This window comes from Carassius auratus, chromosome 14, assembly GCF_003368295.1.
Source record: "Carassius auratus strain Wakin chromosome 14, ASM336829v1, whole genome shotgun sequence".
Lineage (NCBI taxonomy): Eukaryota > Metazoa > Chordata > Actinopteri > Cypriniformes > Cyprinidae > Carassius > Carassius auratus.
This window is the reverse complement of record NC_039256.1, coordinates 23,873,654-23,901,253: the sequence shown is the minus strand read 5'-3', so window position 1 is coordinate 23,901,253 and position 27,600 is coordinate 23,873,654. Positions and strand designations below refer to the sequence as shown.

Below are 27,600 nucleotides of genomic sequence, written 5' to 3'. Positions count from 1 at the left end.
GCGGTCCTGAACCATTTGTTCAGAAGTATGGTTTGATGCAGACAATAACCAGGTTTCCATCCAACTCATTTGTATTTAGGGATGTCAATATTTGATAATTTCCATGATCGATCGTCGTTTAAATTAACGATTAATTAATAACCTTAATGCTGCAAAATGCATCTGCAGCGGTATTATTATTATTATGTGCAAAAGCCACTTGGAAAAAAACAGCTTTCTCACCTGAATTAAAGGGGTTTTAGTCTGAATAGAATGCTTGTAGCAGGACTGTAAAATTAATAGATGTGATTATGATCATTTGATAAAATGAAGAGTGCGTGTCATAATTTTGAGATTATTTTACTGTTGACTGTTTCCCGTCAAGGAGACTGCCCAACGCGCCTCTTTAAATGGTTTCGTGGTGCTCGTTGTTGTATTTTAAAAGGCAACTGCAATGTTTTCAAATGACACTTAGTATTAAAAATAAAATTATCCCAAATGTAACTCTGGTGCTTGTGGCTGTGCTGCGCAGTCAGTGAACCAATTTTTTCCACATCAAACATTTTATGCAAGTATTATGACCAGTACTTTTTTTGTTTGATCCTGTTCTGCAGAATATTCGATTTTGAATTTTTGCATTCTGCTAGGTCTATTTGTTTTACAAATTCAGGCATTTACATTGAATTAGATCGTGACAGTGCATGAGTGATTGCATACGAGGACGAGCGAGCGCGGATTTGGCTAGATGTATTTTGAGGTTATTGCTCGCATCTCCATCTGCACATATCCAAATGTTTCTATATTCGCAATGTATCTGAATGTTAAACTCTAATATTTTTTAATTTTTTTAATGTAAACTAGACGGAAAAGATCATCCTCTTCACATGAGCAAAAACGTCCTTGGCATAACAGCAGAGTGGACCGGTATACTACGGTCTATTTAAAATGACCAGTGTAACCTTTTAAATGTTTGGTTGACTGTACTTTATTTTAATAATGAACAGACTGCGATGTAAGTTTGAAATTAGAATGCACTTCAGATGTTCTGTGTCATTTTGTATAAAATCTATTTGCGCAAATCGTTAAACTCTCGTTAAATCCATGATTTATATTTTCATCTGATTGTTGGCCGTCAGAGGTTGAGTAGAAGACAACAAATTCCATCATTCCACGCTCCTTCTTAGCGTCATGAAAAAACGTGATTGTTATTGTTTTGATATTGCGTCCTCTAGTGGCAGGTACAACCTTTACCTTTAGAAGGTTTGATCACCTAAAAATGGAAATTAGTCCATGTTTTATCTTCTTTCAAACTAATCCAATTTGAGTTTTATTAAAAATTTTCCTTGCTCTCCCAAGCTTTATAAATGGCATGGATTTTGCCACTCCGATTGGATTTGTCTGAAAAAAGAAAGTCATATACACCTATAATGCCTTGAGGGTGAGTTAACCATGGACTAATTTGAAATAACCCCTTTAACTTTGACTCATTTGATGTTGATCAAGTTGTATGGATACCAGGACAGTTTTCCTTTTTCTTCCATGCTCTAAATTAGTTGCAAAGTGTATTAACTTAACCAGTTAAAAGTTTTGCCTATAATAGACTAAGTTCGTATTATCACTGCTCTCTGTCTGTCTGTCTCTGTGTGTGTGTGTGTGTGTGTGTGTGCGCGCATGCGTGCACGCGTGTGGATGCCTGCAGGCGAATCTGTTTGAGCTGCCCTTCTTTCATTCATCTTTTCCCTTGGGCTCTTTTTCCCTGTAATATCACACATTTCTTTTTCCACTGGCTGTCACAACACCAGCCCTAATAATGACTTAATCGACCTGGAGTCTGGATCTGAATTATAGGGACCAGGACTTATCATCATTTATATTCACAAGATTTATCCGTTTTATTTCTATAGTAAAATACATAATCGTTTTTTATTTAGTCATACATTATTTGTAAATGTATTTAATTGTTTATATTTATTTTGAGTGATTTAGAACCCTCTTAATGTCATCAGTTAAGCTACTCTATAGAAGTCACACACTTCAGAAAAGCTTAGCGGTTATAGGTCATGTCTTTAGCTCCTCAGGGTCTGACTGTTGTTAAAGATGTAATCTTTACTGTAATCTTGTTAAAGGCGATTTGTTTTCAGTTGCTGGGAGATCTGATCTGTCATGGTATAAATAGCCGTTACTTTATAAAACAAAACAAAACAAAGACTGATATTTTATAATAGCTAAATGCTCATTTTTGCATGCTTTATTACATTTAGCTTTATTCCTCTCTGTCTCTCTCTTTTTTCCTTGCCTCAGGTTATGAAAAGACAGAAGACACGTCGGAAAAGACTTCTTTAGCAGACCAGGAAGATTCCAGGCTCATTTTCATCAATCAGCCCCAGTTTACCAAGTTCTGCAGTAATCGTGTCAGGTATGTGTGCTTCCATGTGTATTGTGCAAACATGGGTTTCCTCAAACAAAGAAATGTTGTTTATAAAAACTTGTTCAACACTGAAATTTATTGATTTAAAATATTTTAAGTCTTATTACATGTACTCTTTTACCTAGTATTTATTTGTGTGGTTTAATTTCATGATTAATACTTTTATTTAGCAAAAATGGGTTACACTTTATTTTATGCTGTCCTTGTTACAGTGTAATTAATTAAAGGCCTACATTTAAGTGCTGAGTTCTATTGTTCAAATAATTCTGAAAAAATATATCATGGTAACCACAACAATATTAAGCAGCACAACTATTTTTAACATATTTCTCGAGCAGCAATTCAGCATATTAAAATGATTTCTGAAGGATCATGTGACACAGAAGACTGGAGTAATGGCTGCTAATTCAGCTTTGCCTTCAGAGGAAATATAAAAACATTTTATTTTTTTTAACTTGCTGTCCCCAAACTTTTTGAACAATTGTGTAGGCAGCAAGGAAACTCAGCTGGGTTAAAAACAGAACTCCTATCTAATGTCACTGAAACGAAAACAAAAGTGTTAAACAGACTGTAATGTCATGGATGGATGAAGATGGTTTTGAAAAGTATTTGAGTGGGAAGGAACTGTACGAATAAAATGCCACATTAAAACTAGTGAGCTGGTATTTGACAGACAAGAGAAAGTATTGCTGTATTCAGGTTGCCACAGTGGCTCACAGTGTCCAGGTTAAATATGGACTCATAGTGATGTATGGCAAGCAGAGTGGAGTTAGGAGCAGGTGCTGCAGTTAATATCTGATATCTGCTGAATCACCCTCTGAATTACTTTTAAGGAGCCGTTTATCAAAAAATAGAAATTGTGTAATTTTTTACTTGCCCTCAAAAGATCAGCCTGTGTCAGTGAAATGAACTGATTTGAAATTACATATTTCAGCATTAGTGAAGTGTTAGATGCTTGGTGGGTTTTCTTCCACCCTGCAGTGAGAGAGTATTCATCCAGACTTCATGTCACTCATGTATTACTCTCTAATAATGCCATACTTTGATTAATGCAGTGAAGAACAATGTGCTTTCACATTTCCTTGTGCATTCGTTCTCCTAGAAACAGTACCATGTAGCCTTGCATTTGAAAGATTTTCATTTAATGTTTCTTGTAAGGCATTTAAACATAATAACAAAAAAGTCTTGAACCAAAGCACACAGCTTCAAAATTAATCACTCCATTACAACTTTAACTTTTTTTTTTTTTTTCCAGCAAGGGCAAATTCAATTGAATGTGACAGTGAAGACATGTAATAAAATTAATGCTGTTCTTTTGAACTTTCTATCAGCGAGTCAAGCGAACAGTTTTATTGGGAACTTGGTTCAAATTTAGCTTTGCCTTTTCAGGAATAAATTATATTTTTCAAATATATTAAAAACAGTGATATGATGAAAAACTGATAAAACTGTTTTGTCAAATAAATGCTGCTTTGGTGAAAATATAAGACTTCTTTCAAAAACTTTTTACAGTGGGAACACTGGCAAATGTCACCATTGTTATGAACACTACACTTAACTGTTGTGGTATTGATATAATTATATGAAAAAATTAGTTGTTCTGAAAGTTCACAGGCTTATGGTTGTGACTTTAAGCACCCAAAACAGGTCAACAGCATCGACTGTAGTTTTAAAAAGTGCCCTAGCTTTGTGTCATGAATGATAATGCCAACTTTGTCCATTTAACTTGTTTTTTGCAGAAGAGTTCCTGTTCATTGGCCACTTTGAGAGCTGTGTTTGCTAGATTAAGCCTTTATACACATAGTACATTGTGTGGCAGGTGTGAACTTTAGGTCAAGTTCAAGTTGTTACCCTCAGTAGATCATTACTATCATGCTGATTGGCCAAACTGCTACCCATAGCGTTCCTTTTGTACTGTACAATCAAGACTAGCAAACAAGGAAGAGGGATCACATTGCATTTCTCTTGAACAAAATACTAAGCTTACTTAAATTAAAAACATTCTGGGAATAGAGCACATGCTAAGTTGTGTTAAATTACACATTTTGACACCTCAAACAAACAAACATTATTAACATATCTCTCCTAACACATAAACCAAAAAAGTATGTTTACTTCTCACACTAAAGACAATGCATGGTGCATTTGTAAATGCGCCACCGCCAACGATGCCTCAACCTTTTCTCCATTAAAATGATTAACAGCACGTGATTCAACCCTGAGGTGCATCTTGATGAGCAGTAACACTAGTCACCCCAGTGACTGCCTGATGAGCTAGCGTCCCGAAGCCCTAGTGTGCGATACATGTTTGTTTAAAAGCATGATGATGCCAAGTAGTGCTAAAAGAGCAGAGCGTGTGGGTTAAGCAGGCGGCTGAGGTCTAGAAGCAAACCTAGATCTGGTTTCTGGGGTCGTGTAGAGGAAATGGGAGGAGAGACGCAGGTCAGTTCTCTCTGAACCGCCGTGAGAAAGCTGTCTGCTAGAATGTCATGTTGAGTTCATGGTGTCCATCATTATTATTGTCAAATTAACTTTGCATTAGCAGCCACTTTATTTAAAATGTTTAAAAGGTTTCTGAAGAGCTTCATATTGTTTAATTCCACAATAGTAACAATAGGCAATATTGAAACTATTATATTTTTCCGCTAGATATAGTTTTGAAACCTTTTTTTTTCGTTTTTGCACCCATTTTATTGAATTGTTGAAGAACAAAATAGGTCTAATGTGTGCTAGATGATGAGTATATGGACAGATGGAGATGTCATTTTTCCCTCTTGCTCTCCTCCATGAATTTGAGTAGCCCAGCAGCATGGAAATGTGTCTCTTTATCTGAAGTACAGTAGGAGCAGCTGCTAGCTGCTGTTAGCCACCTGACGCAACTACACTGAGCAAAAGCTGAAAACTAGCCAAGAGAAAGTGGAGAAAAGCGAGAGCGACAGGCCCCTGACAGAACTTTCCATCTCGTATGGTGCTGATAATTGCTGTGCTACAGTATGCTGTGTGCCGTGGTCTGATAAGGATCTCTGTGAAGACTGGATCAGTGAAACAGAGACTTGTATCGCTTTTCATGTTAGAAATGCTCACAGACTGTCTCAGTCTCTCTAACGTGGCTGTATTGTATTTTATATTACAGTCATTAATAAAAAACTAAATGCTAATATTCTGATTGAAAAGAATGTCTTGGTGGGCTGATCTCTTCTTATTCTATTCTATTAGAAATGCTTTTAGGTGGCTGAGAATATTGAATCGTTTTTTATTTTAATATTATATTTTATATTTGATTGTGTATAGTATTGTCTTGTTTTTTATAATCTATATTATATTTATTATATTATATTTAGTGCTGTCAAACCAGTAATCCTATCCAAACTATAAGTTTTTGTTTACATAATATGTGTACACTGTTTATTTTTATGTGTGTATATATAAATACACACACATACAGTTTATATTTTGAAAATAGTAACATAGCATATATCAATTATATTATATTAAGTGTTACTAAAAATTCTGACTGTTTTCTTGGTGGGCTGAGAATATTGTATTATTTTTTACATTATTCTTTAATGTATTTTATTAGTTTGTATTTTTACTTTGTATATGTATTATTTTATTATATGTATCATTTATTAAGAATACTGTATTTTATTGTATTATATTGTATTTTGTATTTTATCTTTTTATGTTTTTTTATTTTTGTATTTTATTTTATGTATCATTAGTGAATAATAAATAAATACCCATATTCTGATTGAAATAAGTTTTTTTTGGTTGGCTGTTACAAATGTAAGTGGGTGGATAAAGAGGCTGTTGTCAGGGTTCAGAGTGAAGTGGCCTCGCTGTCTTGGGCCTAATGTGAGCATCAATCAGTCTGCAGTCTGAGATGGAGGCTCTGGCAAGCTTCCACCGTCGTTCACTCAAATTCAGAGCTCTTTATAGCCCAATCTCTCTCTTCTCCTCAAACTTAGCTGTTCTTTATCGTCATTAGCTGCCTCTCTCAATCACCCAGTATGTGATCATGCACGTGTCTCAAACTGGCACTGAAACTGACATTGGGTGTTGCAAAGGGGAGAGATTTGAAATCGTAATGGGGGTCATGGTAATGATTCCTGATTATCAATATCACTTGTTATGGTATAATGGTGACCCACTAAAAATTACAAACTGTAAGAAATTAATGGATTATAAACAAACTATGTCAGCCCAGTCTGCAGAAGACGTCAGGTGGTTTTATAATGTGTTCATTGTTAGGATGTAACAACATTTCTAACATCCTCTCTTCTTTTCTCTCCAGCACTGCGAAGTACAATGTCCTCACGTTCCTGCCTCGGTTCCTGTACTCTCAGTTCAGAAGAGCAGCAAACTCCTTTTTCCTGTTCATCGCACTTCTGCAAGTAAGACTTAAGTGTTAGTCTTCAACCTTCTTCCCCCAGGGCAGGAATACTGATGATAAGATGGAGAGATTAGGACTGTCAGCTCTCACGGTCGCAGATAAACATCTGTCTGCGGATTCCCTGACCCTCTGTGATCAGACACTGGGTTTCTTAAGTAGGCAGGACTGATTGAACAGCAGGGTGGAATCGAACTCTGGTTCAGACCAAACAATCAAACCAAGTGTGAAAACCTCAGTAATATAGTGCATTACATTACAGTGAGAGTCCCCAAACATACTCTCCACAAGTGTGTGAGCACAAATGTTACTTTGCTACACAAGGCCAGTTGCGTTGTGAGTTTTCATATTTCAGTGCTTGATTAGATTAGATAAGATTCAACTTTGTCACTGCACATGTAAGGTACAAGGCAACGAAATGCAGTTAGCATCTAACCAGAAGTGCAATAAGCAGTAAGTACAGAATATACAAGGTCTACAATATGTACAATAACAATACAGATAAGTATTCTGAAGAAGAAGAGAGGCGCTGGTGAGCCTTCTTGACCAGGCTGGAGGTGTTTGTGGTCCAGGACAGTTCCTCCGAGATGAAGCTGGAGACACGTTCAACAACCATCCCGTTAATGTGGATGGGGTCATGCTTGGTTCCTTTCTTCTTCCTGAAGAACACAATGAGCTCCTTTGTCTTATTGGTGTTAAGGAGCAGGTTATTGTCAGCGCACCATGTTGCCAGGTGCTGTACATCTTCCTTGTAGACAGTCTCATCGTTGTCACTGATGAGGCCAATCACCGTGGTGTCGTCTGCAAACTTAATGATGGAGTTGGATCCATGCACAGGCTTGCAGTGGTGGGTGTAAAGGGAGTAAAGGAATGGGCTCCGCACACAGCCCTGTGGTACGCCGGTGTTGAGTGTGATGGTGGTGGAGTGGGTGTGGCCTGACCGAACATGCTGAGGCCTGTTGGTCAGAAAGTCCATAATCCAGTTGCAGGGGGAGGTGTTAATGTCCAGGTCTCCAAGTTTTGTAGTCAGCTTGGAGGGAATAACGGTGTTAAATGCTGGACTGAAGTAATCAAACAACATCCTAACATACATGTTGTTATTGTCCAGGTGTGTGAGTGTAGAGTGCAGCACTGTGCATACCGCATCCTCTGTGCTCCTATTTCTACAATAGACAAATTGGTGTGGGTCCAGTGTGGGTCCAGTGTGGGTGGGAGGCATTTTTTGAGGTGTGCTCGGACCAGTTGCTCAAAGCACTTCATAATGATGGGTATGAGTGCTACGGGGTGATAGTCATTCAGGCACATTGGGGAGAAGTGTTTCGGTACTGGCACAATGGATGTGGACTTAAAATATGTTGGCACAGTTGCTTGGGTGAGGGACATGTTGAAAATGTCTGTGAAGACCCCTGTAATGGCTTAGTACCGGTCATGGCTTAGGATCTGCTTAAAGAGAACCTTACTGACTGTTGAGATATTAAAGGGATAGTTCATCCAAAAATTTAAATAATGTCATTAATTACTTGTACTCATGTCATCCCAAACCCATATGACCTTCATCTTTGGAACACAACTTAAACTATTTTGGTTGAAATTCGACAGCTTTCTGACCTTACATAGACAGCAATGCAACTACGAGAATACTTTTTGTGCACAAAGAAAAGAAAAATAACAACTTTATTCAACAAACTTCTCTTCTGCATCAGCGTCCTCCGCCATTTACAAGAGTTTCACAACAACTGTGTGCATTCCTCTGCTAGTAAACAAGGCATGAATGACATGAAAGTGAGCTATTAACAACATACTTTTTTTATTTTTGGGTGAACTATACCTTTAATTCATAGCTAGCACATACATTTTAAAGGAAAGTATATTGCTCCTGTAATGAGTAGTCCACTGATGGCGAGCATAGATTAACCCAAGTGCAGTTTATTTATAAGGTGCAATCCAAAATCCAAACAATAAACAAAGACTTGACTTGACTTGACTTGACTTGACTTGACGAGTTACAAAAACAGACTTGACTCACCAACAGCAGGTACATACGTTAATATATGACGGGACAATGGCAAAAACATGGCTACCCTATAACAGGCAGTGATGGACACATGACATGAACCAACCAATGGGGAACAAAACACATGACTAAACAACCAATGAGTAAACAGAACTGATAATCACATGACAAGACAATAAACCAATCAGAACATGACACAATGAACAAGAGGAACCAATAGCATGAAGACAAGATGGCAAGGGAAGCATGACACAAACAATAACAAAATAAAAGACATAAAAACATGAACATGTCAAAACCCAAACATGAAACAAAACCCACATAACAGCTCCTTGAGTAATTTTGAAAAACAATTGAAAAAAATTAATGATTTTTATTCCAAGGACCATTAAATTGATCAAAATGGGCAGTGAAGACCTTAATAATGTTACATAAGAGTTCTATTTTCAATAAAATGCTGTATTTTTGAACTTACTATTTATCAAATAATCCTGAAAAATGTATGGTTTCCACAAAAAAATTTTAAGCAACACAACTGTCTTCAACATCGTTGTTGAACATCAGTTTTTGCATCACAGGAATAAATTACTTAAAAAACATTTAAAAATAGAAATAGTCTATTTTAAATATAATAATATTCTGTTCTATTCTGTATTTCTGTTTTTATCTTTTTGATCAAATAAAGGCAGCCTTTGTGAGCGTAACAGGCTTCTTTCAAAAACATGAAAAAAATCTTACTGACTCCAAACTTTTGAACAGTTGTGTACTATATATATTGCTTTTGAAACCTAAACAGATTTTGACTGCACTGCTTCAGCATCTGTGTAATAACCAGACGCTGCAGTCACCGAGGGCTCCAGAATGCTATAAACATGCTGTTCTTTTAGATACAGGAGGTATGATGAATCCACCATAGAGCAACCTGGTGTGACCCTGTGCATGCGCAGCGCATTAAATTAGTGCTTCTGCTTTAATGTAGCGCAATCGATGACCAGAGGGAAGAGAGATGAAGAAAGAGGAGAAGCTGTGAGGTAAAACGGAGGGAGTCAGGTGGCTTTGAAGCACAGGTTCTGTGCATCTTCATCGCGCCGCTGTCAATGCAATGAAATGCACAGGCATGTTGTGAATGAGAAAAACAGGAGGGATGGGTTTGCTGAGGCAACAAGGGGACCAAAGCGACCATCTGGTTTTTACAGATGCTGTTTCATCAAAACTGCTTCTGGTTATGCCATCATAATCAACTAAATATTTTGATCCTGACACTCCACGATGATCGACTGCTCTGGTCCTCTACACCACTCTGGTTTGGTTGTGAGCGTACGCTCCTGTTTAAGTGAAACGTAACGCAGAAGGGAAAGTATTGGCATCAGGTTAAAAGGAATCCGTTTCGGGTTTCCTATCGTATGTCTTTGCATTGTTGGCCTCTGTCTGAAGCTGTCACAGCTCTGACACTTTATCTGATAGGGACATGTTCCAAAGACGATCCACTTCTTGATATTAAGCTTTGTGAGTTTTGCCAGAATCAGGAGAGAAACTGTAGAAGTTTAATCAAGTTGTAATGGTGTGAATTATATATAAGCTTGAGGACACTTTCTTGACTGCCTAACCAGCCTGGACCAGTCTGTAAATTTATGCTAGTCTAAGCTGATCTCTTCAGCAGGGTAGACGGATATGTCACATGGTGACTTCTAAACATCCATCACAGTCAAGCTGCTGACGTTCCGATGGTTATTACCATTCCCTTAGGTTACTTTCTTGACCTCCCAGTGATAAATACTAACACCACCAGGGATGTAGGTCCTCAGGCTCTGTTATGATTGCTGGGAAACAAAATGGAGCAGTTTATCAACCCCCCCAGTGTTTTTCATGAGGTCATACATTTAAATGCTCTGCTAGACTTTAATTAGTGTTTGTATTCATGCCCTGTAGGTGAAGAGGTTAGTGTGCCATTTGGATGTTCATGTTTTGATTTTGCTCTTCTGGAGGAAGGGATTAATGACTGACTTTTAATGTGTCCATTTTATTTATTTTTTTCCTCTCAACAGCAAATCCCTGATGTGTCGCCAACAGGGAGGTGGACAACACTGGTGCCGTTACTCTTCATCTTGGTGGTGGCAGCAGTGAAGGAGATTATAGAAGACCTGGTGAGAGCATTCAATTATAGAAGTGATTTGTTAAAGTAGCTTACTGAGGTAATTAAGTGTTGGTACTAAAAAGGTATCGTGATACCTTCCTTTTTAAAAAGGTACGATTCTGCGTTTTACCAGTACTGGTACTTTAAGAATGTGTTTAATTAAGAGCCATGTTTCCTGAGTTGCGTCCACTTGCGACAGAAGGACAGCGCTCTGCTTTCACTCCCTGCATGAACCCTAATCCTAGATAAAACAGCTATAAGCTCCATGTGAATCATCTATTATTCAGTTACCTTTCCTGTTGTATTTAGTTTTTGGCATAGTATCGGTTTAGTAGTAGTATCAAAAGATTTTAGACAGGTATTGTATCAAAGTATACATTTTAGTATCGTGACAACACCAGATTAAATGGATGTGAACTTTATGCAGATGGATTAATCTCTTTATCATTGGCAGTTGCAATGATTTTTAATGAGTGGTTAATGAAGGATGAGCTGTGCTCTTCTTATTGTCTGGAGTGCAGTCGTGCTTGCTGTGGGTTTTATTCTCTCTTGCCCTTCACAGCTGTTATATTATCTGAGTCAGTTTTTAGACCGCGTTCACGTTTCCCTCTTTTACTCTTCCTGATAATTCAATCTCACTCTCTGGTGAATGGTGATCACGTACACGGCAGCATGCATCTCACTCCCATTAGCTGACGCTTTTTCATGACCTGAACTATCGTCTTTTTGCCATGCAAATTAATTCCAAGACCTTTTTACATAGAAATTTACATAGAGGAGTGAACACTGAGACAAAAGCACCAGCCCAAGTGGATCCACCATAGTGCTGTGACCCTGAAATCAGAGCCTGTTCTCCCCCGGATCACTCTGGACAGCCATCTGATCACATCCCGCTGGATGCTGTGGTCAGAATGACCAGCTCAGCACTTTATATGGGTTTCTGATGTGTTATTCAGGTCTGAGAGGTCAAAACTAGCTCTGGACATGAAGGTCATATGGTAAATTCACCTCCCTGCTGTCATGTACCGCTCTGCTGTCAGTGGAGGTCACATGACCTTAGCTTTCTTTTCTCTTCAAATAAAAACTAATTCTATTTTGGAGGCATACCATAAGGCGAGAGAAATGCTTCTCTTGTTACTTTGAGTATTAGCTTTTTAGATTTGGGTGGCTTGAATAGTATTTATTGAATAATTCCCCAGAAAAATAACTAATTTAATAAATTTTCTCAAACTCATGTTCCAATCCTGAATGACCTGCTTTCAAACACAAAAGAAGATATTTTGCTGTGACAAAGGGCTTTGAACTGTAGCATTCCAATTGGACATCACAATCTCAAGACGTGTGTGAATGGTGTTTTTCTTGAGCTGTCAAGACCTTTAAATATGGCTCAGAAGTACTTTTCCTGCCCTTATTGTAAAAAAATATATATATATATATAAATATCTTGATCATGCTACTAAACATTTCTTAGTCATTTTTATTTATTTGTTAAGGTTTTTAAAAACTAAATAAAAAAATAAATTAAAAAAATCTTACTGACCCCAAATTTTTTGAACAGTTTTTTTTTTGTTGCGTTCCTACTGTGTCTTCATATACGAGTTTCAAAAAAAGCCACTAGGATCAGTATAATCCATAACTCATCATAAACTGGCATCTCTAACAAAGACCAAGTCTAACAAAGAGGTGACCGCCAGTGCTTTCCACACAGCGGTCTGCTTATCAGCTGCACCCCACTGTACTCCACTAATCCTTCTGGGATTTGGTGCTGCATTTTACCACAAACCCAAACCACTGTCTCTTCTTCCCTTTGGGGGCCTTCTTGTATTGTTAAATATCCTCTTGCTCCCATGTTCACTGCAGACAAGCCATCAGTTAGATTAGATGCGTAATCAAATCATCACTTCCCTCAGCAGAGCCTGATCTCTGCTCCATGTTGAGCTGAAGGAAAATGTGAGGGAAATGGAAACAGAGGAAACAGGAGAGAGTGAGGAGAAAGAGAGAGAATGAGTTATCTCCAACACTGCACCAGAGCTGATGTAGATGATAAATGGGATCTGAGACCAGTCTTACTTTTTCCTTCTCCTGCAGAGGTCATGTGACATGGGCCACTCAATAAACTCTCCAGTAATATGAAAGTTGCTGTTTGTCACAGTTAATGTTATTTTAATATAATATCAATATGAGAGCGATTTGGAGGAGGGGAAGGAAAATATAGAAAGACTGCCCGCAATTATGTTTGCATGGATTTATTTATTTATTTTTGATGCAGAGAATATACAGTAAGCAACAGATTATTTTTGAAAACTGTATTTTATTTTTGATAAATTGTCTCTATATGAACAAATTTCAATTGGACATTTTCTTAGTAGTAAACATTATTTTGTAGATATGATCTTCATTTATGGAACTGGTGCTCATGGAACTTTAAGCATAGTGCAATCATTTTAAGTTATTAGGTTTCTCTCATGTTGTCTTCCGAACAGCACATAAACAAGTCATCCTGGACAAACCGAGGTGGCACTGGACAAGTTTTTCCAGTGTTAACCGGGAGGATAATTAGGCGATCAGAGAGGACTAGAGGCAAGAGCACAAATGTATATGTAGAGCTTTTAGAGGCTCATCAGTGTTTTCAGATCAATCTCACTCATTCGCATTCACTCTCTGAGATAGAAACGCTCAAAGTGGTTCTTGATTATAGCGGATCAAACAGCTCTTGTAATCTGGGACAGAATAGAGTGCTTCAGTGGACACACATCTCTACACTTCTCGATTAGCAGTTTTATTGATCACTTAACATGTAAAACATCACTCTTTCTCTCTCTTTAAAGAATGTTTATTTTATTTTCTAAGGTTTTAATTTTTTCTCATTTTATGGCATGTGTTGAATACATGCTATATTCATATGTCTGTAATAATCGTGTGAATATGTGTGCCAATGTTCTTTTATACTACAGAAGAAAGTAATAAAATCCATAAAATAATGTCTGTCCATCTAAATGTATTTGACACTTTTTGATTAATAACTACTTTTTTTTATTTCAGAAACGCCACAATGCTGATAGTGTTGTTAACAAGAAAGAGACACAAGGTAAGACATTTGTTTGCTCGACATTTGTCTTTTCATATGCCTGATTAGAGTAGTTTTCTATTGAAATTTCCCATTTCTATTTCATATTGAAATAAGGTGGTGGGACATAAATGACTCTTTTAATAGGCAGTAGATTTAATTTGTATTATATCCTTGAGTTGTGATTTGCTAGTAAGGCACTACCCTTCTAATGAGAAATTAGATTGGTCAAAAAATTGGACACCGCCATACAGGATGAGTCAGCATTTAGTAATTAGAAATTTCCATCCTTTTTTATTCCTGCAAGAAGACGACCTTCAGTTTTAAATGTGTATATATGATGCATTTTAATATCATGGTGTCTTGGTCGGTGTTGGTGATCTGTGTTCTCTCTCTTTTGTAGTATTGAGGAACGGCGCTTGGGAGATTGTACATTGGGAGAAGGTACTGCAGCAGGATGGTGTTTCTCTTACCAGTTGCCTCACTGAGTTCCAGCCTTTATTATTTGACATACTCTTAGTAACAGATTGAGAAATGAGTTTGCATATAAAGATGCCCGATGGTGCAAACCAGAGCAGATTTGGTTTGAATTCTGAAGAGGGTACTTCCCTCTATGCTCTTTTTCTTTTGTTCATCTTGACCTAAAGAGTCGAGAATCCAGGAGTAGACTCTAACCAGGCCGCAGCTTACGTGCGGTCTCCATAGAGATCCTAATGCAGCCAGACACAGAGCAGCTTTTCAGCGTGTTAATAGAGTCAAGCTAATTGCCCTGACAGAAACACGCAGACCATAATTATAAGGTGAAAGCGAAAGTAAATGGCTCGAGATATAATTACCTGAGGACTGTGCATTCATTACTGTTTGCTATATTAGTGCACATCTGCAAGAGTGCATTAACCTGTGCCCTGGTGACCTCACCATGTCATAGAATATATTTGTTTCCTTTTAGTATATTATTTTCTGAAGCTGCAATTCTGCTAAGTGCTGCTAGAATGGAAAGTGAAGTATAACTTGTTTCTGCTTCAGCTCATAAAATCTAGTTTTATTTTTATTGTCATCTCATCAATATTCAAACAGTTTTGTGGACCCAGGCTTCTTGTCGCCCGTCCTTTTATTAAGCCACACTGTGACACACTGAATTACAGTGCAGGTATGAATAATGTATTTTTAATATAGGCCTACTTATAAATCGTATATTATCAATTCATGCATATTTAAGTAGTTCTCCACTTTGATTCGAAATAGCAGCTATGAAGCAGCTTCCCCGCTTTTACTGGATTATGGCTAATAAGATGATTAAAAATGCAAATCCGAAAAAAATAATTGTTTATTTTTGGATTTAACAGAGAATTATTTTGATTAAATGCTAGTCTCAAGTGAAGGCTTATGTTTGGATCGAAATACGAGTGAAATTAATATTTCTTATTTCTTAACTCTCGCCAGCGGCTGCTAGTTTTCTATACGGTTTTGAAGTGATAACTAGTTTGTGTTTTACAGGTTGTGGTTGGAGACATAGTTAAAGTTAATGGCAAAGATTTCGTACCCGCAGATGCTATACTGCTGTCATCCAGGTAGACGAGTCTACGTCATCAGAAAGGAACTTGTCCGTCCTTATGCCCCTGTCTCACACTTAACACCCAAAGGAAGTGATGATTAACAGGCTAATTACAAATAGAGACAAAGCTCCAAATTAGTGCAGTGTCATTACAAATGGTATCAGTTGAAGGTTTTAATAATATAACTGTTATATATTATCCACAAAGGATGAAGCGTAAAATGACTGGTTCACCCAAAATTGAAAATCTGCCATTGTTTACTTTCCTTTTTTTGTTCCAAACCTAAAGGTTGTAGCGGTTTATTATGAAATGAGGGGCACAAATGGCAGAGTTTTATTTTAAGCCGTGTTGTTCTTCAATAAAATGAGTGAAAATTCGAAATCAGCACTTCCTTTAGTGGATGTTTGCTTATTGATTAATACTGACCTGATGAAGTTGTCCTCTTCACGTCAAAATCCAATTGTCAGCCAGGCCTTAAGTTGACTCAAAATTCTGCGGTGTTACAGACATTTATATCAGCCACAGATAACAGTAAAATAAAAGTTTTTCTTCCACTTTACTGGTGGTTTAGCCTGGCCTGGGTGGGTTTTGAGTAGTGGACATTGTGTTTTTTCCTCTGTGAAGATTAAACGGTGGTGTGTTTGTGTCTCTCTCCCTGTCTTGTTATGCGTGTTCTTCCTCCTCTGTCCATCTTATGTCCTTCTACTGAACTCATCTCCACCATTCATCCTCCCCTCCCAACCTCATGTGATGAACAACTTCTCCCGACTCCACTTGCATCATTCCCCTTGCGCCGGGGCTGCTGGGTAATTAAGGTGTCGGTAGGGGAGGTAGTCCGAGCAGCCAATGGAGATCACCTCCCGGCCGACCTCATCATTCTGTCGTCCAGGTCAGGAACAGCTCCGGTTTGCATGTGGGCTGGGTGGGAAGGGAGCAGGGGGTGCACAGGTGGAGAGAATCTGTTACCTTAATGTTTCTCTCGCTACATTTTTTTTTTCTTGTTTTGGCCTGATGGTGTTTTGTCATCTTTTAATGCTGTTCTTCGTAATGCCATTTTTTTTAACAATGATCTGATTGATATTGTTGGGTACCGCTGGGTGATATCAGTTTTTCTGTATGCATTATTATAACATTAAGCAATAAGATTATAACATGGATGTAAAGACCGTCTGATATATATATATATATATATATATATATATATATATATATATATATATATATATATATATATATATATATATATATATATATATATTAGCAGATTTTAGAGTATTTTGGGAATATACTAGTACAGTATAAATATATTACCTACATTTAGCTGCACATGTTTTTACTAAAACATTTTAGTGCAAGAAAAATGAGTCTTTTGAAACCGATTCAGATGAACACACATTTTGAAATGAGTAAAAGAAATATGTTGAATTTCCCAATTTCTAATATGGTTTTGCTCAAGTTTAAATCAGGGATGCAGTCAAAACTAAAGGCTCATAATTAAAAATAGTGAGACATAGATCACAAAACAAATTTTCCAGAAACTTAAAGTCTATATAAAGTGCATTTAAATTATCTTATCTACTGTGTTTTATTTTGTAACCACTATACGATCCTGAACCTTGTTTTACATTCAATATATTTCTCAGCCACACTATGTTTGATAATTGCACAATTAAAGAACAACTTGAGATTATCACAACTCAATATCACAACTCTCAACCTCCCATGCATCATTGTTGGAGCACCCTTTTGTCGTGAGATTCTTAAATTTAAGCGCTAAAAATGGGCTGACTAGGCACATCATTCTCAGAGGAAGACCGTTCAACTCCCAGCAGAAAATACCGATGAAGCCCTTTTCTATAACCATAGAAATGTGTATTCCAGACCTCTGCTTTGTGCTGAAGATGCTTCAGCATGTGCACACAGGAAAAACAAAGCGCTTCTCTAACACGGCTGGAGAAAAGAACCATTGAGTGACTGTAAATGTCACAGCTGTTGGCACAATGCATGGCTTCAGCAGGAGCTCAGACTCTGATGTGACTCTGCATGCGGTCACATCACCACAATTTACAGTATTGTCATGAGCCTTTATAGTAAAGCACATTGTCCTTATAATAAATCTATGAAAACCTAAGATAAACATGATGTTTTAGTGGGGACTTGTAAAATTTTGGGCAGCTACAGAAATTGTATTGACAACTATTTTTGTTTTAGACAGACCCAAACATAGCAAACTATTCTGATAACTTTTAATTTTAAGTACGAGGACCTTCTTTTCTGTTCACGCCTGCTAGCGTTTATTAAAGGAGAGATGTGTAACAGCTTTGGCCCTGTGTGCTCGCCATCCTGCTTTTGCTCTTCTCAGTATTAACACTGAATGTTCATTTGTCTGGTGTGCTGCATCTTTCCTTTGTTGCATGTGGAGGATGTAACTAAAAATAAAAACAGCAGAATGCATGGCCATAAACAAAGATGCATCGAGTGAAAGTTTCCTAATGGTGCAAAATGAAAGATCTGGATCTAAGGGAGTCCCATTAGAGCAATAGGATTTTATTTTCCGTACACTACTAAAACGACTTATGCAGTTTGGGGAAAATATGACTTTCTTTACTGGAATAAATAATATCAATATAATTTTAAAGGGATCATATGATGCGATTTAATTTTTTCCTTTCTCTTTAGAGTGTTACAAGCTCTTGGTGCATGAAGAAGATCTGTAAAGTTGCAAAGAATAAAGTCTCAAATCCAAGGAGATATTCTTTATCAAAGTGAAGACTCTACCACGCCCCCCTAAATCACCTCATTCAAACACGCCCCACATGTCTAAGTCACTTTGTGGAAATATTTGTGTAATGCTGCCCAAAAGTTCACTCAAAGAAAGAAGGCGTTGTTTCAGTAAGCTCGGTTAGTGTTGAAGCAGCCATGTCAGGGAGATGCTCTGTGTTTCTAGGCGAAAGCAAACTCACTTTATTTGGCCTTCCGTCAGTAGATGCAGTCAGGAATCAAGATTACTTGCAACAGAACAGCAACGCATTTTATCGATGACCGTTTCGTGAACCTAAAGAGGAGGTAATTTTGACTTTGCTACGACAATATAGCCCTTCTGAATCAGCTAATGTAACTATGCTTTGTTATTAGTTTAAGTATTATTTGCTATAGACTGATCAAATGCAGAGTTTTGCGCATTGTGTGTGTGAGAGAGGGAGAGAGAGAGACAGGATCACACAGTGGAGTCAGCTGTCTTAACCGTTCGTGGCTTGTCCACTGCAAACACATACGAGCTTTATCATGGTGTCTGTCACACGACTCTGTTCTTCTTTCGGGTTTAAACTGATGGTAAAACTAAACGACATTTAACTGTCTTTACATTTATTTTGAAAGATAAAGCTCATGATTAGGGAAAGGGGCGTTATACTTCTGATGAATGCTTGCTGATCTTTAAAAAAGCATCATATGACCCTTTTAACAGAAAACTGTACTAGCTCTGGAAAAAATGCATCTTTGATTATGGGTCTTCGTTTAGCTGTGGTTTGGATTGATGTGAACAAAACTTATTTTTAATTATTAATTATATATGAAATATTTACATATTTTAGCTAATACTATTTAGCGGTTTTATGTGATATTTTGATATTTTATTAAAATAGGTAGGCTGTGTCAATTTATTTTAAGATGCACTATTGTTAAAAAGTTTGGGCTTAGTACAATTTTTTTGTATGTTTTTAAAAGTCTCTTGTGCTCACCATGGCTTCATTTATTTAATCAAAAATATAGTCCATATAGTAATACTGATATTGCAACTTGATAACTTTTATATATTTAAATATGTATTTCAAAACAGTTGTGCTTCTAGATATTTTTGTGAAAACCTTGAGATATTTTTTGAATTCTTAGAAAAGAGAATAGCATTTATTTGAAATCGAAATCTTTTGTAATGTTGTTAATGCCTTAAATGTCACTTTTTGATTTAAATAAGTCCTTGCTCAGTAATTGCTTAAAATAAAAAACCTTACTGACCCCAAACTTTTGAACAGTGTCAATTAATATTATATTATTAATATTATTGTATTTATTATATTTTCAGTACTGCAAAGTATTCTACTGGTGGTGCCATATATCTTCATGATGTATTAAAGATGTATTTTTTTTTTCATAATGGTGCTGGTTACTGTAGTGAACCTCAAGGAATGTGCTACATTGAGACCTCAAATCTAGATGGAGAAACTAATCTCAAGATCAGACAGGTGATATTTTTTTAAATACCTACTGTCATTAATACTGTTCGATTCAGCTAATTGTTTGTGAATTGTATTACTTTTTTTTTGTTATACTCAGGGTCTGCAGATCACTGCGGACATCAAGGACATTGACAGTCTAATGCGTCTCTCAGGACGGATGGAATGTGAGAGTCCCAACAGACACCTGTATGAGTTTGTGGGCAATATTCGCCTGGATGGACACAGGTATGAAAAATTGACAGAGAGAGTCATTAGTCTGAGATACTGATGAGCGTGAGACAAGTTAATTTCAGCATTAATTGTTCGATCGAAGTTGAAGAATGTAAATGTCTCACTGATGCTTAAAGGCAGGTTTTATTGCGTATCTTCATTTAGAAAGAAACTAATCTATAAATTTTCTAACGTACCAAATGTGTTTTGTTTTCACTAAACTTCCCTCTGTGCATTTATTTAATGTTTGTCTAACATCACATTCTCCTGCTTGTATGCTTTATTTTTTTGGGGTGGGATTTATTTTTTTAAATGTTGATCAGTTGTTGGGTTTGCTCCATGTTTAGCACCGTACCACTCGGTCCTGATCAGATCTTACTGAGAGGAGCACAACTCAGGAACACACAGTGGGTCCATGGCATCGTGGTCTACACAGGACACGACACCAAACTCATGCAGGTAATTTATCTGCTTCAGTCTACTTCAGTCATATCCCAAATCCAGCTTCAGTCTGAGAAATCTGAGTTTTGTGTCTCCAGAACTCCACGTTCCCCCCTCTGAAGCTTTCCAACGTAGAGCGCATCACCAACTTTCAGATCCTCATGCTTTTTGGCTGTCTCTTAGCCATTTCGTTGGTCTGCTCCATAGGCCAGACCATCTGGAAGTACCAATACGGCAATGAGGCCTGGTACATGGACCTCAACTGTAAGAACCAGACCCCCTTCCTTCTGTCATGCTAGAACGCTTGCGTGTCTACTGTATGTGTGCTTTCATTTTTATTTTTTATTGTCAGTAATTTTCGTCCTCCTTCAATGTAAACAAATATGCATTGCATATGTGAATATTTGTCAATAAAAAGGGAAAGGAGAACTTTTCCCTTTTAGTTCTAATATGCATAGACACATGAACGGATAAATGGTTGAATATCAAAAACGCTGCTGTACTTCTTTCTTTCTTTTTTTCGTTGGTTTTGTTATCAGCTTCCTTTCTAACATTCTGTTTGGTTTGTTTTTTTGTTTCTTTGTTGTTGTCATTTTCTTAACAGCTCCAGGTAACAACCATTTAAAACCCTTGGCCATCTGTGAATGAACCCCTCCTTACTAACCCCTAACTGAAGCTCAGCTTTTGCTAAGCTACCGAAGCCACTTATATGGTTGTCCTACTTTGAGAGGGTAATTGCAGAGGACTGCACACACACACACCAGGAATCCAATGATAGGTTTTTCCCTTCCAGCTCTACACTGTGTAGACCCCCTTAATGCCTGATGTCAAAAGCGTGCCTTCCCTTTCTTTATTTTGGTGACACGTTAAACACTTCGCAAGCTCTGGCTTCGGCCGTGCCAGCGTCCTTTCGCTCGTGCCTAACAAATGAGCCACGACAGTAAGCCTCGGACCCAAAGAAACACACGTGGAGAGGAGCGAGTAACCCATGGGCGCTGTCAGAGCAAGAGTAAGAAACGTCTTCCTGTGCAGAAGCAGAAGACCCCGGAGGTCAAACCGTGACATTTTCTAAAAGCCCCCCTTTTCCTCTTACCCACCTCCTCGTTCAGCTGTGTTTGTTTTACCGGTGCTGACAGACGAGGCTGAAAAGGCCCAGCTCTAGAGAAGATGAGCAAATCCATGCTAATAGGCTTAATGTTTGGATTGTAAAAGTATGATATGAAGAAATACAACACTGCCTTTAATTTTTAATGAGCAGTGATGGTAACACATCTGTTGCATGCCTTGAGCATTGCAGGTAGTTGTAAAGAGAAAAATGAACAATTATGTGCACCAACAAGAGGCAAAAATGTGTTTAATTGTTGGCAGGAGACGCTTGCAAATTAATTAACGTGTCACCACCATCATTACTCTTGATTTTAAATAGGAGGGGCTGTTTGTATCCGAATCGATCGCAGCTTGTTCTATGGCCTACACAGTTCCCTTCTTGGTATGCTCTGAGAGTTCATTGAAAATGTCATCAAATGCTGAGATGCACCACCATGAACGCTGGGTTTTATCTGTAATCATTCACATCCAGCGCGGTCATTTGGAAAGGAAATAATGATGTTGGGTGCCATGTGAGGGAACAGTGAGGTCATAAAGCAGGTATCCATCATGAAATTAAAGGAGAGGGACTCTGTCTCATTTTTGTTGTTTGCCCTCCTTGTGGAGCTGTAAAAGAGAGATGTGGCATTGATTTGTCATTTACATGCTTTTGCTGATTATACCTGCTTTATAAACCAGGGACACTTCCTGCTTTTTCAGTCAGTTTTATAATCATATAATCAAGGATTCATGATAAAACGATTAGGTTAGGATTAGGGGCTTTTTATTTTTAGTTTTATTTTTTTTTTATAAATTAATACTTGCATTTAGCTAGGATGCATTGAAAGTAAAGAGACTTGTAATGTTACAAAATATTTAGATTTCAAATAAACACGTTCTATTAATAAAAATAAAAAAACTGAAAACAAAGTATCATGTTTCCACAGAAATATTGAGCAGAAAAAAAATTATGAATAACATTTTAAAACATTTAAATTGTAATAATGTGGCACAATATTACTGATATTATCTATGTACATATGTATTTATGTATGTATGTAATTATTTTATTTACCAAATAAATCCAGCTTTGATGAGCATAAGAGACTTCTTTCAAAGCACTAAAAACTCTGAATGACCCTAAAAAAATGTTTATGGTATTGAAACAGTTTAGCGTTTCTATTCATGAAAATAGCAGTTGCACAAGAACAGAATTTGAAAACTTTAGTTAGTCAGAATACAGACTTCATCTGAATAGCTGTTAACGGAGAAAAATGCTTTATGCAACCAGATGGTGCAGTTATGACATCTGCACGCTAACTGGGTCAGGCTAACCAGCCAAATCTTGACCTCTATTTGGTTTTGTGCTGCTGGATGTCAGATTATGATTCATCCCTAGAGGTAAAAACAATGGAATAGCTGTGCTTGAAGGTCTCCAGATTGGGTTAGCAGGCGTACACACAGGGCGACGGATACACACCTTCCACTCATTAAGTTGAGCGTTGCACACTTCAGGCAGATGAGTAATTATTCATCATAAATAATTCATTTGACTTTGAACCCCTTTGATATTTTACACTGCTTCTTCCCAGTATATATCCAAACCAACGCATGTGCCTCTATGCAGGTGGGTCTCCAGAGCACTTGAACAGCAGTCATTTGTTATGCATTCACGCCACCTGCAACAACAGTCACCCATGTTGAACTCCTGACCATGCAATAACAGGTGGCAGATATTGTGCTGCACAAATGCTGACGGGTGTCTTGAGAAGTGCTGACCCAGCAGCGTGACTCCTTGCTGCACTGATGTCAGTGGACCTGCAGTAGTTGAGCGAGATGGGGCTGCATCTTCCTGCATGCTTCAGAATGTCGTGTGAGCATGTGTGAGCGACTAGAGATGCATTTGTTTACCTATTGAATGCAGAGACATTGTTTTCTTTATTGCCAACTTGGAGTTTGTTGGGTGTTGTTTATTAACTAGACGATATAGTAGTCTGACGCAGCCAAAAATCTTCCACCAGGAAAGGCCTTGTTCAGCCGACATACAAGAGACAGTCAAGCTTTGTTCATTATTACTTGTAGCACGTTTGGGATCTTCCAAATGATTAATATATCTAAATGTCACATCTCTCTGTTCGGCTCCATGTGATTGGAAGGTACTTTAGACTGGTCTTCCTCCTTTATACTGAAACATCCAAACTGATTGTCTTTCTTCCCATCACTAGCCAAATCCTCTTCCTCTCTTAGTGAGTCCGTTCCGATAGCAGTTGTATGATTGCCCAGCCTCTCTAGTTCTATGACTCTGTATGAGAAAATGCTCCCTCTCCTAACTGCTCAGAAAGAGATTTATTGCATTCTGCGGATCCCCAGGTAAAGCTTTTTATTCATGCTTAAAGTCAACATGAAGTCAAAAAGAACCCATTTCCTTTTTTTTTAAAGACATTCTTAGTCTCGTTATGGACATTTCATAAGTGTTTAATGTAAACAAAAAAAGAGTAAAATAGCATTTTGGGACACATACGACACCAGAATTAGAATTTTATTTTTGTTTAAGGCTAGTGTAATGTAGTTTTTTTTAGATCTTAATAGTTTAATGCATTTCTCTCTTTGACATATAACCATGTTTAAAAGGATATTCAAAGTAAAATGGGTTGTGGATATTGTTTCAAGTTGATTTTAACACTGTGTGAGCTGTCTTGTGTTTGTGGTCTTATTTTTATTGATTACATTTTTGTTTCTCTTTGTGCTGCTCTCTTTGTTGAATTTGGTGTTTGATTACAATTGAAAATCATGATTACCCACCCCCAGTGCATTGTGGGATAATGTGTTGCTTTGAATCTTGCCCTTATTGCCAAGGCCACCGCTATGATGTCAAAGAATCAAGTTTAGCTACTAAATTAACGGAGACCTGATTGGAGAATTGAATGAATTTGTAGGTTAGGGCTTACTGGAGAGATTAGGTGGACGAGTTTTATAGTGTTTGCACAATGCTCACACAACGCTAGTGGGGCATTGTGGAAACGTTGCAAATTAGAGCAGATGAGCTTGTGGCATTATTGTCCTTCCATCATTTCTCCTCAGTCCACCCCATCCCATCTTGCCTTTCATAGCTTAGAAACTCTGTCAGCTTACTCTCTATCCTCTTCCTCCCCTCGCTCTTCTTTTTCCAGATGGTGGAGCGGCCAACTTCGGCCTTAACTTCCTCACCTTCATCATCCTCTTCAACAACCTGATTCCCATCAGTCTCCTGGTGACTCTAGAGGTCATCAAGTTCATCCAGGCTTTCTTCATCAACTGGGTGAGTGTGAGGCTGAACTGTGGGAGCTCGGTCTGTGTGATGAATCTGCTGTCTTTGAAATGCAGACTGGCTAAACCTCCAAGGCCAATCCCAGAAAACTTCACCGCCCAAACGAAAGTGGAGCTTTATCAAAATAACCCATTTGAAGATGCCAAAATTGTATTTGGGGCAAGGCGCTTATAGCAAACAGACACCACTTTTAGATGCAGTGGAGTTTTGTGAATTCCCATCGAGTGTCAAGACTTTTGAGCGGTTGTTTCATTCCTTTTGTTTTGACTGACAGAGTATGAAAAGAGTGGCATATGTTTTGGAGACCAGATGGCAAGGTATTAATAGAAAACAGTTGTGATTATTAATTCTGCCTGGTGATTTTAGGACACTGACATGCTGTATGAAGTCTCCAACACACCAGCTATGGCCCGGACATCAAACCTGAATGAAGAGTTGGGACAGGTACTGATTGCCCCCGCATTCAGAAATAAACAACTTTATGACCATAAAAGAAACAATTTAAACAATTGCATATTTCTGCTTGCAAAAACTAATTTCATGCAATGATGCATAATATATATTACTCCTCAGCTGAAATTCACACTTTTATAGCAGTGTTTCTTGAGCACCAAATCAGCATATTAGAATGATTTCTGAAGGATCATGTGAGGCTAAAGTCTGGAGAAATTGCTGCTTTAAATATTATATTAAAAAATGTATTAAAATAGAAAACATTTCAAAGTGTACTTTAAGTGTCACTACTTAACTCTAGTTTATTGCTCTCTCTTTCCTGAAACCAGGTGAAGTACATCTTTTCGGACAAGACAGGCACCCTGACCTGCAACGTCATGCAGTTTAAGAAGTGCACAGTTGCAGGCGTGGCCTACGGGTAAGGCTCTGTTTCACATTGCTTTCATAATCAGTGAGTGTACATCTGGCTCTAGCTGTCTTGTCCTCAGCTCCCTCGTTAGCAGCTGCCTCGATGCTTCCCTGAACAGCCAGAACGATTTCTATAAATATCAGAGAAGGGGACTCGCAGATTTTCTTCATCTTTTTTTGTTTTGTTTTTGTTTTTTTACATGCTTAGGAACACTGTGTTTCTGGTTGCCTATTTGTCCAACTTTGGACATTTTTATGGGGCATGCATATATATATATATGTGTGTGTGTGTGTGTGTGTGTGTTCTAAAACTCGATATAGAACATTTTGTTAGACACAGCTGTATTTATAAGCTTAAAGTGTTGTGAAAGGTGAAATTTCCACTGTGCAGCTGATACCGTGCGAGTGTATTTTTGAAGAAATGTTCATCAGGATGCTCAGCATGTGGCAGAGCTCTCTTCCGTATCTGTGTTTTCCCTTCTCACTGGAGAGATTTTATGACCACAGTGATGTTTATGGTGAGCGGTCTACGAAAGATGAGGCGTGTTGGACGAGGTCAAGTCGAGGCCATGGCTCTGAGGTTATTGGATGTTTACATGCACAAGGACTTCAGATCTGATCACAGACATGCCAACCATAGCAAAATTCAGCCGTATGTTTACATTCAAGTTTCATGGTCTCTCTATGTTCTGCATTCAGGCAATATCAGTGCTGGATCTAAATGATCTCTTCTCCAGTATTAGGAGCAACATTAACTCTATTAGCTTAATTAAAACTCTTCTGAGATGAGGAGAATCAAGAGGCACTTCCTCTGGGACACTTAAAGGAAGACACTCACTGGAAATGTTAAAGTCGCATTTCCAATGCTAGTGCTACCAAGGCAGCAAAATAATAGTGTTAATTTGTTCTTTTAGGGGGTTGCTGTGTTGATGTTTTTTTCCCTTTATTAGTAAGAAGTCATTTACTGTGTGAATGCAAACATGACCTTTAGTACGGAGTAAAACACAAGACAAACTATTATACTTTGTAATTTATACACTGCCATTCATAACATATCACTACTATTCAAAATGTTGTTGCTATTAGATATTTAAAAAATTGTTTTAAAAGAAGTCTTATGATCACCTGCATTTTTTAAAATAAAAATACAGTAAAAACTAGTATTAGGAAAATAAATGCTTAAACATGCTTAAATATGTTTAAAAATGTAATTTATTCCTGTGATGACAAAGCAGGATTTTCAGCAGGCAGTAATCCTTCAGAAGTCATTCTAATATTGCTGTCACTTTCAATCAATTTGATGTGTTCTTGCTGATAAAAAAAAATTTATGGGAGCGTACAAATTAATTATTGATTAAATCTGTAAAATGTATGAAGTTTAGAGTTTTTTTCACCCACCGGGGGAACAGGATTTCAAGAAAGCGGACTTGCTGAAAAAACATGATTGAGCTAGTTTTGGATTGCAGTTGGGCTGTTTTTTTTTTTTTTTTTTTTTTTTTAAACCTGGCAACCCTGCTTCTGGGCCAGCATCATGCCAGCTCAGTTCACTTTCTCAAGACATTTCTTTCTGTCTATGTAGAGGAATCCCTCTGCTTATCATTTGGTGAAGTCATCGCTGTACCTGTTTAATCTTTCACAAGTATGTACATGGCTCTTTGACGCTTGCAAACTGACCTGTATTTCAGAAGCAAGTCTTTGTTCTCCACCTCATGAATATGGATTCCATCTTTTATCAGCTTCAAATAAACTTGGTCCTGTTTGATGATGCATCCCTCCAGATTTCCTCTTTCTGAGAGTCGGAGGGAGTACAGCCACCTCACCCAGTCATTGATGTTTTTGAAGCGTGACATCTGTTCTTGCACTGAGTGGGGAAATTTGGTGCCAGCCCAAAG

General features: G+C 37.7%; 1 protein-coding gene across 8 annotated transcripts in view; it reads left to right on the top strand.

Moving 5' to 3' along the window:
- Positions 1 to 27,600, top strand: part of atp8a1 (ATPase phospholipid transporting 8A1) — a 122,704-nt gene that overhangs the window by 24,517 nt on the left and 70,587 nt on the right. For 3 of the 8 annotated variants that reach the window (XM_026280823.1, XM_026280825.1, XM_026280819.1), the window contains exons 2-15: positions 2,281 to 2,395; positions 6,702 to 6,801; positions 10,857 to 10,955; positions 13,988 to 14,033; positions 14,416 to 14,456; positions 16,384 to 16,457; positions 19,740 to 19,809; positions 19,901 to 20,028; positions 20,361 to 20,472; positions 20,553 to 20,718; positions 21,059 to 21,064; positions 24,711 to 24,838; positions 25,214 to 25,291; positions 25,630 to 25,718. In XM_026280823.1, the coding sequence (XP_026136608.1) occupies positions 2,281 to 2,395; positions 6,702 to 6,801; positions 10,857 to 10,955; positions 13,988 to 14,033; positions 14,416 to 14,456; positions 16,384 to 16,457; positions 19,740 to 19,809; positions 19,901 to 20,028; positions 20,361 to 20,472; positions 20,553 to 20,718; positions 21,059 to 21,064; positions 24,711 to 24,838; positions 25,214 to 25,291; positions 25,630 to 25,718 (1,252 nt within the window). Of the gene's footprint in view, positions 1 to 2,280; positions 2,396 to 6,701; positions 6,802 to 10,856; positions 10,956 to 13,987; positions 14,034 to 14,415; positions 14,457 to 15,509; positions 15,584 to 16,383; positions 16,458 to 19,739; positions 19,810 to 19,900; positions 20,029 to 20,360; positions 20,473 to 20,552; positions 20,719 to 21,058; positions 21,065 to 24,710; positions 24,839 to 25,213; positions 25,292 to 25,629; positions 25,719 to 27,600 lie in introns of all 8 variants that reach the window. The other 5 variants (XM_026280827.1, XM_026280821.1, XM_026280826.1 and 2 more) reach the window with 3 other exon arrangements.